At 48.9% G+C, this 15,662-nt stretch overlaps 2 protein-coding genes across 3 annotated transcripts; both read left to right on the top strand.

Moving 5' to 3' along the window:
* The first annotated feature begins 1,936 nt into the window (after nucleotides 1-1,936).
* LOC133041616 (keratin-associated protein 5-5) lies at nucleotides 1,937-2,446 on the top strand. Its single transcript, XM_061122460.1, has one exon. It carries the CDS (start codon nucleotides 1,937-1,939, stop codon nucleotides 2,444-2,446), a length of 510 nt encoding a protein of 169 aa, XP_060978443.1.
* A 5,495-nt stretch (nucleotides 2,447-7,941) lies between these two features.
* On the top strand, nucleotides 7,942-10,314 carry MFSD5 (major facilitator superfamily domain containing 5). 2 transcript variants are annotated; one of them, XM_061126992.1, is made up of 3 exons: nucleotides 7,942-8,136; nucleotides 8,709-9,643; nucleotides 9,728-10,314. In XM_061126992.1, exons 2-3 carry the CDS (start codon nucleotides 8,727-8,729, stop codon nucleotides 10,077-10,079), a joined length of 1,269 nt encoding a protein of 422 aa, XP_060982975.1. In that variant the 5' UTR covers nucleotides 7,942-8,136; nucleotides 8,709-8,726; the 3' UTR covers nucleotides 10,080-10,314. The 2 variants fall into 2 exon arrangements, with proteins under 2 accessions (XP_060982975.1, XP_060982966.1); XM_061126983.1 differs by having other exon boundaries at nucleotides 7,943-8,136; nucleotides 8,709-10,314.
* Nucleotides 10,315-15,662: the final 5,348 nt, after the last annotated feature.

Raw genomic sequence — 15,662 nt, 5'->3', positions numbered from 1 at the left:
TATTACTTAATTTTGCCTGTTTTTGAGGTTTATATAAACAGAATGACACTGTATTACCCTTTCCTGTCTGACTTATTTTGTTCAACTTGTTTGTGAGAGAGATACAAATTGTTGCACATAACTGTCTTTTTCATTGTTGCAGAGTATTCCGTTGCATGAATATACCACAATATGTATTTTTTAAATTCTGCTGTTGGTGAAAGTTTGAGTTGTTTCCAGTTTGGGCTATCATAATGCTACTAAGAACATTTTTGTATATATTTCCCAATATATACATGCAAGAGTTTTTCTAGGCTATAAAGCTAAGAGTAAAGTGTATGTGCAGGCAATCTCAATTTTTATCAGATAATCCCAAACTGTGTTCCAAAATGGTTGTACCAGTTACACTGGAAGTCTAATCAGGAGCAGGTGTAAAATCAAGACCCATACTCCTTTCTTGCCTAAAACTCTCAGTGGTTTTCTCTTTTCCTTGGAATAAGATCCAAGTCACTGCTGTGGTTCCCAGGGCTTCTACCTGGCTCTCTACCTGTGCCATACAACTCTCCTCTTTGCTTTTTGTACTTGCTGTCCCCCTCTCTGGAATGTTCTTCCATTAGCCATCTCATGGCTATCTCCCTCACTTTCTTCAGGCCCTTGCTAAAATGTCACTTCTCAGTGGCACTGTCCCTGACCGCTGAATTTTCTTTAAGTATTTATTTATTTATTTGGTTCCACCAGGTCTTAGTTGTGGCCTGTGCATTCTTACTTGAGGCATGCAAACTCTTAGCTGAGATGTGGGATTTAGTTCCCTGACCAGGGATCGAACCCAGGTCCCCTACATTGGGAGCGCAGAGTCTAAGCCACTGGACCACCAGGGAAACCCTGGCCACTGAATTTTCTATCACAAATTTTTCCAGGCCTCCTTACCCTCTTCTCAGCTATTGTGTTCCTCACAGTCCAGCTATCTGGGTTCCAGTCAGCCTCAGGCTGCTCTCCTGTGATCTGCCAGGACTTTTATCTCCTCCCAAACCCTTAAGGACCCTTGGAGCTGACTGTGTGGTGGCCGTCTAGCTGCTCCTTCTGAAGGATCCACCTCTCTGAGTCACTCTGTATCACATCATTCTGGGGTTTTTTTCACAGCCATTCCATGCTCCGAGACAAGCTAAAGTATTTATTTGTTTACCTGTTTGCTTTTTGTCCCCACCCAGCCCCGCCCCTCACTTTAAAGGCCACTCCATAAGAGGAAACCTCACTGTCTTGCTCTGTAACATGACCAGTACCTGCTGCATGACGGGTCCTCCAATAATAATTGTCCAGGCTGCTTGTCAGGCTCCCAGAGGCAGCCAGGCCCTCCTCCCCCTGCTCCCCCCCACACCTGGGACTTGCCCTGTGTGGAAACTCCCAGAACCTAGGGCTCCCCCAGCCCCGCCAGCTCCCACCAACATCCCAGGCAGAGTCTCAGAGCATCTGCTTGTGCTGTTGCCCTGTGTCTCCTCTGGGGACTGTTTGGAAGCCTGAAGCAGTCATTCTGGCCATCAGGGCTGGAGAGTGATGGGCAGGTGTCAGGTGCCCGGAGCTCAAGAAATACTTTTTGAGTGAATAAAGGGGAAGTCTTCAGAGACGAAAAAGATCTTGCCAGGTGGACAAAAGAGAAAGGGCACTCCAAGCAGAAGGAAGAGTAAACAAAGGACAGAGGCGTGAAGAGTGCACATCACGGTTAGAGGACTTGGTCTAATCCGGTGCCCACGGAAGGTTCTCTGTGGAGGGGAGGGGAGCCGGCAAGCAGGGAAGGGGAGGGCTAGCTGGGGAGGTCTGAGCTCCTGCCGGCTCAGAGCGGCTCAGCAGCGTCTTAGGTTTAATCCTGCCCCCACCCCTGCTCCCCAGAGTTCCCCCTCTGACCCCACCCCTCCCCTCCCCTTCACCCAACCCCCGGCCTGGCCGCTCCCCGCCGCGCTGAATGGACTTCTCTCTGGGCCTACGTCTGGGGCCTCGGAACAAGAAAGCCAGCCATCAACAGCCACCTGCACCCTCTGGACACTGCCCACCAGCTGCCTCCCCTTGTCCGTCCTGCCTGCCCTCTGCCTGTGCCGGCCCCTGCCCAGCCTGTCCCCTTCCCGCCTGCTGCTCCGCCTATCCTTCCTACACGGCTCCCTGCCCCTCCTGTCCCGGCCTCCCGGGCCCACCCTGCACCTGCTCCTGCCCCCCCTGCCCCGCCTGTCCTCCCTTGACTTACCCCCACAGTGCCTGCAGCCAGTGCTCTGGCCAGCCCCTGGCCTGCTGCCGCCCCTCTCCCTGCCCCATGTACCCTTGCTCCAGGGGTCGAGCCACCTGTTCCAGCTCCTGCTTGGGCTGCAGTGACGGCTGTGGCTGTGGTCGAGGGGCTGCCTGGGGTCCTCCAGGCTCCCCTGGCCGCTGCAGCTGCTGCTTTAGGGGACAGCGCACCTCTCGGCACTGTCTGATTGTCTAGGGGGTGGTTGCCCCCTGGGAGAGTGCCCATCTCCTGGAGCACTTCTGCAGGCAGAAGATCAGCTGGACCCTCTCCCAGGCAGGGAGTAGGGCAGGCTGCTCAGAGCCCCCCGGCCTCCTCCTCAGTCCTGGGAGTGAGAGCCAGGCATCTGTTTTGAAGCTAGTTTCTAGATACGCTCTCACTGGTTCCAGAACCTCCTCTTCTGCAACTTCTGCAATGGAAAATGTTCTTCTCAGGGCCTTTCCTGTGGTCCCTGAAGGTGAGCAAGTTGACAATTTCCCCCTCTAGTTGACCTCCCCAGGAGACCCTTCTTGGCTCATCTTCTCTTGCGTGGATAAGATGGCGTCTTCATCCAGGGATCACTTTTTCTGCCCTGTGGACCTTCACCCATATCCCTGAATAACCCAAGAGTCTCTGAACCCTTTACCTCTCATCATGAGCCTGGAGGAAGGGCAGTGGCTCTTGGACCGGAAGAAGAGGCTGAACAGAGGATTCTTGGTTCCTCCCTCCCCTAAGATATCATGACATCCTTTATGGTCCTTTACTTCTAGGAACCTGGTGCTCTCCACCTGGATGTCTTATCTTTCAAATCTCTAAGGGCTTGCCCAGCCTCATGACCTCAATCTTCCAGCAATAATCCTATCTGTTACATTCACGCTTATCTGGCAAGGGGTGATGGAAGCTGGGATCCCTTGACTCAGGTTCCCAATGATTCCATCCACAAGTAGCTAGTCATAGTCCCCTATCACTGGGAGTGGGGCTGGGGAGTTGGAGAAGCCACAAAGAGGAAGATGGAGCTAATAGATGCTGGTATCTGCCTGGGATTGGATCTTAAGCTGGGAGCCCCTAAGCATCCCATCATATTCTCCAAGTTATCTGACACTGATCTGCTTCAGTCTTCTCTTTCTCTGCCTCCTTCTCTGGGACCCTTTGTTCTTTCCTTTCTATCTCTGTATACCCTTCTGCTTATCCTTTCTTCTAGCTTTCTATACCACTCTCTCCACTTCTGTTTCCTTTTTTCTATCACCTGGACACTCTATCTCCACCTAACTTGTATCTTTACATCTGGTTTCTCCCACTCTGTCCCTTCTTTTCCCCATCTAATTTAAAATCTACTTAACATACATGTCTTTTTATTTCCCCTTTCCCTGTCTCATTTTGTATCTTCATGTTTGTTTTCTTCCTTGGTCTTTTTTTAAAAAAACAGGACAAAGTTACATATAGTTCCACTATATGTTACAATTATTTTTTAAGTAGATAAATTAAGATCTTTTCCTTGGTCTTTTGACTCACCTCCTATTTCTCTCCTTTTCTGTCCTATTCTGCTTCTGGGAGCAAGTCATTCTAGATCTTTTCCATTTCTATTTCCCTTCTTTGTCTCTCTGTCTTTGTTCCTGTCTTTCTGGGTCCAATTCTGTTTCCCAATTCTGTTCTTCTGTTTTTCAATTCCTCTCTCTTCTGCCTCCCCAGTCTCTGGCTTTCTGTCTGTCTCTCCCCATCTCTCTGGGTCCCACAGCGTCCTGCACACAGGCCTACGTCATACCCATCTCATTGCTGTCCAAGGGCCAGGACACCAAGTCTTCCATTGTCCCCCAAACAGCCCATGTCCTGGAGTGAGCAAGGGCTGGACATAGCTACCAAACAGTCCCTTTGTCCCCTGCCCACTGTCCAGGCCATCTTATCCTTACTCAGCTCTAAGTCCAAACCTTTTTTCTTTCCAATCTTCATATTCTGAAAATTGGCAACTAAAAAGAAAAAGAATTATGCATTTATGCTACCTGTCCTGCGTAAACTATATTTCAGGGTGGTCAGATAGCTCTAAGTGGTGAAGAAAATTTCTTTTTTACAGAAGAACTCCAGCTAATGTAGAAGAAAAATGGAATTAGGAAAATCACCGTTTTGCAAACCCTAATGAAATAATTGATCAGAGCAAGACTCTTCAATGGATGAAGCTAAGGATGGTGGTTGATGCAGAACTTTACAATGGAGTATTGAAGCTGTAACTACCTGACCCCACTGATGAATCTTAGCATCACTAAAAAGGGCACAACCACATAGCCTGTACCTCCTGGTATGATGCAATCTGAAGCACTCAGCACCACCTGTGAAGGACTCTTGCCAAACAAAGGAACAAACAAAAAAACTGAACATGATTCTAATCAAACCCTACGGCTAACCTCCATTTAATAGGAAATATAGGGGGTGGAGAACAAATTAAATGGCACAACAAGGAAGTAAAACAAAATATCCAGAATGTGGGACATTCTAAAGGAAATCTGACCTGGTTTCTTCGACTAGTCAATGGCTGAACAGGAGGGTCAATGAGAGGGGGCGTACAAAGATAGCTACTACATAGAATAAGTGGACCTTGTTAGATTCCTGATGGGGACCCCCCAGTTGTAAAAAGACATTTTTAGACTGTTGAAAACATTTAATTATGAACTGAGTACTTACAATGCCAAGGAATAAGTGTTGATTTCGTTAAATGTGAAAATGGCCTTGAGGTTATGTAAGAAAAGGTCCTGATTTCCTAGAGATGCATACTGAAGCATGGAATGAAGCGATGTATTTAAGTATTTTGGCAAATAAAAAAAGAAAGGAGGAGAAGGAACAAAGGGACAAAAATCAATATTGTTAAATTAAGTATATAAGGTTTCATAGAACCTCTCTACCTTTAAGTATATTTGAACATTTTCATAATAAAAGTTTTAAATGATGCTGTTCTTGTAAGCATGGTTCCTAGTAATTCCCAGAGCATCCTCCCTGCCTGCTCTGAAAGCCAGACTTCCCCTGTAACTCCCCACATACAGACCCTGGTCCTCCTAGCCCTCTACTAGAAGTGGGTCGTAGAGGTGGATTTGCCCTCCCAGGAGATTCTCTATCCCCTCTAGTCCTCTGCGGCTCTGCTGGCACATGTCCCATGTAAAGGATCTTTCTCAGCTGTGCTTCACAGCTCTGAGGGGCCAGGGGAACCTTAAAGAGAAAACGTATTTTGAGTAAGTCCTATGATAAAAATAATCCAAAATAATGTAACCTTCCCGAAGTCTTTCTTAGGTGCTTCTGACAAAAATGCAACTCAGTAATGGAGAGCACTGGCCTCCATCCTGGAAAACAGAAGACAAGGCATGTAAGGCCATCCTGTCCCACTCCCTGCTATCATTCAGGGTGACCTCCTTCCTCAAAGAAAAGATCACCAGGAACTGAGAGACTGGATGTCAGGAGATGAAGGATTTTCAGTCCAGGACCAGGATGGAGGGCATTCGGATTCCCCCATGCCCTCACTCACTGAGTGACCTTGGGAAATCATGATTTTTGAGCTTTGTGCTTCTAGACGAAGCATGGGGACCGATACCCTTTTCTGTTCTCTAGAAGTTTGTCAGTTAGGGATAAAGGCACTTTGGAAGTTGTGGAATATAAATCTCAGCTGTTTATCATAAGAAAGTATTTCTCAAGATATAATTCCAGACTCTCCCACCCTTCTTTAGTATAAAGAAAACCAACACTTACTAATCACCTGTGCAAGTGAGTGAACACATTTCATCTTCTCAGAAATCACGAGTGTGGAATTGGGAAGATCTGGGTCCCGGTTCTGACTCTACCTCTTACCATGTGAGTCCTGTCGTGTTACTTAACCTTTCCAATTCTGAAGTACCTACCTAACGAGTTGTTGTGACAGTTAAACAGTTCATCTATAGCAGTTGGCCCAGGACTTCCTAAAACAGAGCTTAGATATAACACATAATAACTGATGGACTTCCCTGGTGGTCCAGTGGTTAAAGAATCCACAAGCCAATGCAGGGTACACAGGTTCAATCCCCGGTCTGGGAAGATTCCATATGCCAAGGGGCAAATAAGCCCACATGCCACAACTACTGAACCCCACGTGCCCTAGAGCCCATGCTCTGCAAAAAGAGACCCTCACACCACAACTAGAGTAGTCCCCACCCCACTGGCTGCAACTAGAGAAAGCCCATGCAACAATAAAGACTCAGTCCAGCCAAAAATAAATAAATAATCTTAAAAAAAAAACTGATAAGTTACCAGCTAATAAAGACCAGCACTTTTTTAGAATAATTTACATGTATTATCTTACTAATTTATTTATTCATCTGATATTTATGGAATGCCTTTTATGTACCATTCAATGTTTCAAGTACTGGAAATAGAAGTGAACAAAGCAGAAATTTGTAGGGAGAAGAAACAGTAAGTGAAATATACAGTATGCCAGATAGTATTAAGTGCTATGAAGAAAAGGCAGCAAAGGAGAATAGAGGGTTGGAAGGGAAGCAGGTAGGTTACTGTGGCAGAGGTGGTGCTGCCTTTTCAAACAGTATGAGCAAGGACGGCCTCTCTGATAAGATGACACTTGAACAGAGAATTGTAGGAGCTGAAGGAGGGAACTATGTGGATATCTGGGAGAACCAGACCTTCACAGGGCACAGTGTGCAAAGGCCCTAGTGATAGCCGGTGTAGATGGAGTAGAAGGCACAGGAGGGAATATAGTAAGAGATGAGGTCAGAGAAGTGGCAGTGGAAAAGAGGACAAAGGATTTTGTAGGCTATTATGATTCTGGCTTTTTCGCTTAGTGAGATAAGAAGCCATTGGAGGGTGTTTTTTTTTGTTTCTTTGTTTTAAAATATTTATTTACTTATTTGGCTTCCTTGAGTCTTAATTATGGCAGGTGGGATCTTCCTTTCACCATGTGGGATCTAGTTTCCTGACCAGGGATGGAACCCAGGCCCCTTGCATCAGAAGGAGGAGTTTTAGCCACTGGACCACCAGGGAAGTTCCCCATTGGAGGGTTCTGAGGAGACAATACTAAAGCTGGAAAGAGGTTAAATAACCTTTCCCAGATACCACAGCTGGTAAGTAGCAGAGGGTGGGCGTCCACCTCCAAGGCTGAAGTTCTTAACTCTTGACCGCCACTGAACTTTAGCCTTTTTCAGTTGGGCGCTGCTCTTCTATGATGCAGACCAAGAAACTGGGACACTGAGAAGTCATATGGCTTGCCCGAGGCGACACAGCTGGTAAATGACAGGGGTGGGATTTGAGCCTTAGCGGTCTGCAAGCCAAGTCCAAGTCCTTTACACCACACTGCCTCCCTCAGGTGTCTGAGACATACTGACTTCAGGCCAGGAAGTCACTATTGTGGGAGAAGAGAAAATCGAGAAGCCAGTCTCGGCTTAGGGAGACAATGTTCCTTAAGAAGATCAAACCCCCGATTCTGCGGAACTCCTGGCATTGTCTTAGGCACAGCAGCGCTCCGAAACCCACGACACTGGGTTACGAGGAAGACTGAAAACGGGTCTTTATTTCCAGGGGGCTCGGTAGGTATCCGGGAGTCGAAGAAGCGAGTGTCACGGGAAGGCCACGGATGGGAGTGAACCAGGAGCAGAAACCGCGACTACCACCGCCTCCAGTCTGGGCCCCGCCGGCGTCCGGAGGTTGTCACCGAGTCGCGGCTAGAGGTGGAGCAGGGGCGGGGTTTGAACGCCGCGCCCCCGTCACGTGATGGGGCCATCATGGCGGCGGCCAGAGGCCTCCCCGGCTGGCTCCCGGAAGCAGGCTGTGAGGGGCGGGCGCGCTGGTGGAACCCGAGCCGGAGCCAGAGCTGGAGGTAGAGCGGGAAGGGCGGCCGGGCGGCCTGGAGCCGGACGTGTCCGGAGCGTCCCCGCAGACCGGGGCAGCAGGTGAGACCAGGGTCTGGGCAAGGCGCGAGCGTGTGTGGCGGGGGCTAGGGGCGCCGGCGGGGGTGCCCTGATCCGAAAGAGGGGGAAATCTGAGATGCACGCGCGTGACCTGAAGCAACTCGAGAGGCCTGCGCTGGTGGTAGGGATGCCTGGGACAGATGACGAGACCTCGAGGGCAAAAACAGGCTCCCCAAAGAGGATGGGAGGTAACAGAAGGAAGTACAGTGTGTAAACGCTGTTGTCGGGGAGGGCAGCAGCCCCTGAACTTGCGGGGCTGGGACTAGGTACTCCCTCTGTGCTATGCCAGGCAAGGGCGGGGCGAAGGCTCAGCCTTCTCTCCTCTCACACCACTCCCTGCCCCACAGTGTCCTTGGAGACCGCTCTGGCCTGCCACTCCTACCACCCACCCAACTGGTCCCTCCGGTCTGAGCTCTGGGGGAGTGGAATCGAGGGGTTGGGGGAGTGCTGTTGGCAGGGGGGTTGGGTGGATCCGCCTTCTGCTTAGACAGGCAGCCCCTTGACAGCGCTACCGGGGCAATGGATGTGACTCTGAAGCCCCTTTCTCTTCCCAGGTCGTCCGGGGGCCGGCCATGCTGGTGACTGCTTACCTTGCTTTTGTGGTCCTCCTGGCCTCCTGCCTGGGGTTGGAGCTGTCAAGATGCCGGGCTAAGCCCTCTGGAAGGGCCTGCAGCAATCCCTCTTTCCTTCGGTTTCAACTGGACTTCTATCAGGTCTACTTCCTGGCCCTGGCAGCTGACTGGCTCCAGGCCCCCTACCTCTACAAACTCTATCAGCATTACCACTTCCTGGAGGCACAGATTGCCATCCTCTATGTCTGCGGCCTTGCCTCCACCGTCCTCTTTGGACTGGTGGCTTCCTCCCTGGTGGATTGGTTGGGTCGCAAGAAATCTTGTGTCCTCTTCTCCCTCACTTACTCTCTCTGCTGCTTAACCAAACTCTCTCGGGACTACTTTGTGCTGCTGGTGGGCCGAGCACTAGGTGGGTTGTCTACAGCCCTGCTCTTCTCAGCCTTTGAGGCCTGGTATATCCATGAGCACCTGGAACGGCATGACTTCCCCGCCGAGTGGATCCCGGCTACCTTTGCCCGAGCTGCCTTCTGGAACCATGTGCTGGCTGTAGCGGCAGGTGTGGCAGCTGAGGCTGTGGCCTGCTGGATGGGCCTGGGGCCTGTAGCCCCCTTTGTGGCCGCCATCCCTCTCTTGGCTCTGGCTGGGGCCTTGGCCCTTCGTAACTGGGGAGAGAACTATGATCGGCAGCGTGCCTTCTCTAGGACCTGTGCTGGGGGCCTGCGCTGCCTCCTGTCGGACCGTCGTGTGCTGCTGCTAGGCACCATCCAGGCCCTGTTTGAGAGTGTCATCTTCATCTTTGTCTTCCTCTGGACGCCTGTGCTGGACCCACATGGGGCTCCGCTGGGCATCATCTTCTCCAGCTTCATGGCAGCCAGCCTGCTCGGCTCTTCCCTGTACCGCATCGCTACCTCCAAGAGGTACCACCTTCAGCCCATGCATCTACTCTCCCTCGCTGTCCTCATCGTCGTCTTCTCCCTCTTCATGTTGACTTTCTCTACCAGCCCAGGCCAGGAGAGTCCAGTGGAATCTTTCATAGCCTTCCTCCTTATCGAATTGGCCTGTGGACTGTACTTCCCCAGCATGAGCTTCCTGCGGAGAAAGGTGATCCCTGAGACTGAGCAAGCTGGTGTCCTCAACTGGTTCCGGGTGCCCCTGCATTTACTGGCCTGCCTGGGGCTCCTGGTCCTCCATGACAGCGATCGCAAAACGGGCACTCGGAATATGTTCAGCATCTGCTCCGCCGTCATGGTGATGGCTCTGCTGGCGGTGGTGGGACTCTTCACCGTGGTCAGGCATGATGCTGAGCTGCGGGTGCCCTCACCCACTGGGGAGCCCTACACTCCTGAGCTCTGACCCTGTTCCAGGACCAGGGAGCTGGGATGGACCCTTGAACCCCACCTCTCCAGGACTGAACAGATCTCTCTGTGACCTTGTGGCTCTCTGGCCCCTCAGCCTGTCCGGGGACTCCTCGTGCCAGTGCTTTGGGTTGGGAAGCACATGGGGTGATGGCCTGGAAAGAAGATGCCAAAAGTTGCCTCTGTGTCACTCCCTTCCCCCTTTCCACTTTAAAATAAACAATTTTAATTGATCATTGATCTCATTTACTCATCCTCACCTGTACCCACCTCAGGAGTTCTTATAAGGGGGCACCTGGAGGTTGTGAGGAGAGGTGGGTTTACCAGTGGAACGTTTTTCTAGCTTCACTAAGACTTGTTTAGTCGCTAAGTTGTGTCTGACTCTTTGTGACCCCATGGACTGTAGCCCACCAGGCTCCTCTGTCCATGGGATTTGCCAGGTAAGAATACTGAAGTGGGTTGCCATTGCCCTCTCCATGGGATCTTCCTGACCCAGCGATTGAACCCGCATCTCCTGCATTGGCAAGCAGATTCTTTACTACTGAGCCACCAGGGAAGCCCTCTCTAAGACTGCCTCCACCTTAAACTGAGAGCTGTGGAATTGCCTTTCAACAAAAATGGGTGGGAAAAGCCTGAGGCACCGAGGTCCTCCATATCTTGTTACCCTGGGGACAGGCACCCTCCCCATTTGCCAAGCAAAAACCTTACTCCACATCCAGGGTGAGACAATCTCTGGAGCCTATGGAGTGGATGTCCAAGCCCCTGAGCAAAGATTCCAGGGGCTCAAGCTGCTTCTGTGACCACCCCTTGTGGCAAATCCAGAGGCTTGCTGCATGAATAGGCTTGCAGCTCAGCACATGCATGCCGCTTGCCTTCTGCCTCTCTGGCCACAAATGCACCCCTTGTCCACATCACCTGGTCCCATCAGGGCCTGTATGCTTGCATGAAACCCAAGTGAAGGGCTGCAGAGGAGAGAGCAGTGAATGGCTGACAGACCATGATCTTGTCTGTACCAGATTCTTCCCCACCCTGAGTGAGTGAGGGTGAGGGAGCCATCAGGGCAGGAAATAGTACCAGTACCAGGAACTCTAGTTCTGTGAGCCCCTCCCTGCCTCACCTCTGATTGTATCTGCCTTTCCTCCTCCCACCCAAACCTGGGCTTCTCAGAGGGAGCAGAGCCAGCAGTTAAGCAGGGTGGGGATGGAGGGAGGCTCTGCTCAGGGTGTGTCCTGGAATGTGCTTAAGGTGGGCTTGAGGGCCCTACCTGTCCTAGAAAAGAGGTTGATGACCTTTCCTTGGGTCCCAGACGAATTCCCAGACAGGAAGAAGCAAAACTTTCCAGGACCTGCAAGTCCAAACCTGTGTGGGGAGATAGCATCACCCACTGAGGGAGGAATGCTGATGGATGGGTCCCTGCGGGGTGAGGCCAAGGGGAGGGAAGAGTAGTGGTCTCAGGTCCCTGCTCAGAGAAGGAAAAAACACATTCCCCCACCCAGCTGCAGGGAATATACGCTGAGGTTAAGTATGAAAGAAGCAGATATCTTTTCCTTCCCCCATCTTAAGTCTAAACCAGAGTCTGTTGCAATAACTCCACTTCCCCTTTCTGCCTGTATTTTATAGTTATTTGTAGACTCTCCATCCTTGAGGACAGGAAGAAATTGTGTCTTATATGCCCTTGTCTCCCCCATATATACACACAAGTGGGTGCTTGGCCCATGGCTGTGCTCAGTAAATGGAGAGGAGACAGGCTAACTAACTTCGGGCTTTTCTTTTTTTTTTTTTTCAGGCTTTTCAAGAGTAGCCCGTTTGGGAAGTCTATTAGACTGGAATCCAGAGGTTAGTTAATGATTTGTTGTTTTGAATGAGAGTATTTACTGATGGAAGCATGAGGTGGGCAGCATGTTCCTGAGTGAAAAGGAAATAGGGAGGTAGAGGAGACAGACTAGTGAAGTTCCTTCAGCTTTGTCCCTGCTGAGTTCTCTTCAAAGGAGCTGGTAGATGATAGAGTGGGGAGGGTTCTTCCTGGCAGACTCATTGGGTGTGACAAGCTGGCAGGTATCTAAGATTGTCCATTTAGCTGTAAACATTTTATTGCTGCTACTGCTGCTAAATCGCTTCAGTCTTGTCCGACTCTGTGCGACCCCATAGACGGCAGCCCACCAGGTTCCCCCGTCCCTGGGAATGTCCAGGTCAGAACACTGGAGTGGGTTGCCATTTCCTTCTCCAACGCATGAAAGTAAAAAGTGAAAGTGAAGTCACTCAGTCGTGTCCGACTTAGCGACCCCATGGACCGCAGCCTACCAGGCTCCTCCATCCATGGGATTTTCCAGGCAAGAGTACTGGAGTGGGGTGCTATTGCCTTCTCCAAACATTTCATTGAGTACCTACTATATACCATGCATTGTATTCCTAGGTGCTGGTGAAAGTTTTTTTTTTATCCGAGAGGAAAATCCACTTAAAGGGCATGTAGCAAAGCCAAGGCTAAAACTTGCCTCCTGCTGCCCACCCAGTGCCCCTTCTATGGCATGTACTGACTCTCTCCCCTGGGCCTTCACCTACTTGACTTTCCCCCTCTAGCCCTGCTCCTTTCTCCCAAGCCCTGTCCCTGGAGAAAGGCATGAGAGTGGGAGCACTTAGCCATGGCTACCTGGCCCACATCTGGATATTTGCCCATATGAGGCAAATGAGGGATTGATTCACCAGGTGCACGGTGCCTGCCAAGCAGTGCTCATGATGCCTTGCTGAGAGGCAGTGCAGGGAACTAACTGGTGAAGAGCTTAGAGCCAGAGCCCAACTGTCTGGGTTCACATTTGTGCCTCAGTTTCCTCATCTATAAAATGGGGATGATGGTATAGTATCTACCCTGAGGGTGCTTGTGAGGGTTAAATTAAGCGCTTGGAACAGCAATTGGCCTCCAGTGTAAGTACTACTAAGTGTTTGCTTTCATATTTTATTTTTTAACTTTTTCAGTCCAGCTGAGCCTACCCAGATTTGGGTGTGAGAATGAGTGGATGGGGCTGTAAGGGGGTGAACAACTTTCCAACGCATCCCTGTGGTTGGGTGATTCCCAGCAGTGTTTATGCTTGGTCCTGGCCCAGAGAGCAGGATCAGGCTATCTGAGAGGCCTTCTGCTTTGGGGTGTGTGAGTAGCTGAGGAGGGTGTCAGTGTGTTCCACTTGAACTCATTTCCTCTTCCTCAAGTGGGAAGGTCAGCTTGGTGTCAGATTTGATATACACCACCATTTTTCCCTAAGAGAATTTCCTGATTTTCTGCCTTTCCATCCAGCTGGATATATAATTATTTTATTTGGAGCTTTTAAGTAATCCTGAGAACAGAAACAGCCCAAGGAACCAGGAGCCAATGAACAAGAAGGCAGGAGGACTGGGGCATGAAGACAGTACTGAGTTCTGAGGCTGGAGAGTGACCTCTTCCTGGAAATTCAGCCCCTGCTCAGGCAGGGGAGAGGGCTGCTCCCAGCTGATGGCCATGATCCTTCCACTGGGTCTGGGTTCCACTTCCCAATACACTCTTCCCCTAACCCCAATCCTGTGGTTCTCCCTGTCCGTTTATTATTTTTTGCCACCACTTCCCCACAGAACCACAGAATAGAATTAAAAGACAAGTGAAAGTTTGTCATGCTTGGGATCAGGCCTAATGTCATCCAAATTATGTCACATTCACTTTAGTGATTTTTTAACAATAAATATGCGCTAATTGTAAAAGAGTCAAAGGCAAATACAGATATATTTAATGTAAATATGTGAATGTAAATACATGTCCACGTGTTAAAATACATATATTGATATATAAATATATTACAAATTACATATAGACATATAAAAAATGATAGGCTGCCTTATGCCCCCCTTCATACCAGTGTCAAATGTTTGTAGTCTAGGGCATATATTTAATTTTTTTAATAAAAATGAATCATACCATTAATGCTGTTCTCCAACTTGTTTTTTTATTTATTAAAGTATACCGTATTTTCCTCTTTTTAAAAACAATTGAGGGGATGGTACTGACGAACCTATCTGCAGGGCAGACGTAGAGAACAGACTTGTGGACAGAGTGGGGTAAGGAGTAACATTAAAACACATACATTACCATGTAATAGATAATAGATAGATAACCAGTGGGAATTTGCTGAGACAGAGCACAAACCAGGTGCTCTGTGATAACCTACAGGGGTGGGATGGGGTGGGAGGTGGGAGGGAGGTTCAAGAGGGAAGGGATATATGTATGCCTATGGCTGGTTCATGTTGATGTATGGCAGAAACTGACACAATATTGTAAAAAATTATCCTCCAATTAAAAATAAATTTATTAAATACAAAAACAATTGAGGGATCGCTTCTCAGCCTTTTGGCTAAGATCAAGTGTAAAAACAATTGAGGGACGTCCCTAGTGGTCCAGTGGTTAAGAATCCACCTTGCGATGCAGGGGACTCAAGTTCAATCGCTGGTCTTGGTTGGGGAACTAAGATTCCACATGCTGAGGAGCAACTAAGCCCAAGCAATGAAAAGTCCCCCGTTTTGCAACTAAGACTCAGTTCAGTTCAGTTCAGTCGCCTAGTCGTGTTCAACTCTTTGCGACCCCATGGACTGCAGCACGCCAGGCTTCCCTGTCCATCACCAACTCCTGGAGCTTGCTCAAACTCATGTCCATGGAGTTGGTGATGCCATCCAACCATCTCATCTTACTGGATGCAGTCAAATAATAAAATATTTAAAAATAAATAAATAAAAAATTGAAATCCACAAGAAGACTATAACAATCATTCATATATCTATGACATCTTTATATGTCTATATATATATATAAGATATGCTTTTAATGGCTGCTAAGCCTTGTTGGGCCTTTGGAAAGCATTTCAAGGCTTTTCTGTTTGAGGCTGGCAGAACCCCTGAGAGAGAGTGAGGCTTGATATTACTACCCTATTTCACAGATTAATAATAAATTGAGCTGGGATTAGAACCTTGCTCCTCTGTCCAGGCTCAACTTGAAAGCTCCTTCCACCATCCCATTACTGTCTCTTTATACAGGGATTCTGAATTATGTGACTCAAATTGACAATGGTCAACACTTTTTGATCTCTAAAGAACTTCCTTCTTGTTAGAAGTAGAAGGTGCATAAAAAAGGATGTTTTCTTCTCTTGAAGAGGGGAAAAATTCTAAAACATTGTCAGGGTTAAGGTGTAAGCAAGAGGAAATAAATATTGAGAGAACTGATGTATCATTAATCATTTATGGACCTCTCCTCTCTGCTGGTTCCCTCACTCTATAAGAGATAGGTAACTTCTGCAACACACATTGAACCCCTGCAGTAATATTACCATTTCAACGCTGAGATTCTCAAGTCATTCTTTTGTTTTGATTTGTTCGTTTTAAATAGTCTTCCCGGCTAGATTCTCAGCTCTTAAAAGCGGTTGACGTGATGAAGAAAACCAGTAACAGAGAAGGATGAGTTATCCAATAGAGTAAACTGGAATACACAGTTGTGAACTGAATTCTTTAGAGGAGGAAGGGAAGAGAGGCAATCAAGTGCATGTTTGGGGACGTAGTTTGTACTCACCGAACG

Source organism: Dama dama, chromosome 3 (assembly GCF_033118175.1).
Source record: "Dama dama isolate Ldn47 chromosome 3, ASM3311817v1, whole genome shotgun sequence".
Classification (NCBI taxonomy): Eukaryota; Metazoa; Chordata; class Mammalia; order Artiodactyla; family Cervidae; genus Dama; species Dama dama.
This window is presented reverse-complemented; position numbering and strand designations above follow the sequence as displayed.

What these genes read in the sequence shown, in the direction of transcription:
- LOC133041616 (XM_061122460.1), top strand. Translation starts at nt 1,937, where the DNA reads ATGGACTTCTCTCTGGGCCTACGTCTGGGGCCTCGGAACAAGAAAGCC.
- MFSD5 (XM_061126983.1), top strand. Translation starts at nt 8,727, where the DNA reads ATGCTGGTGACTGCTTACCTTGCTTTTGTGGTCCTCCTGGCCTCCTGC.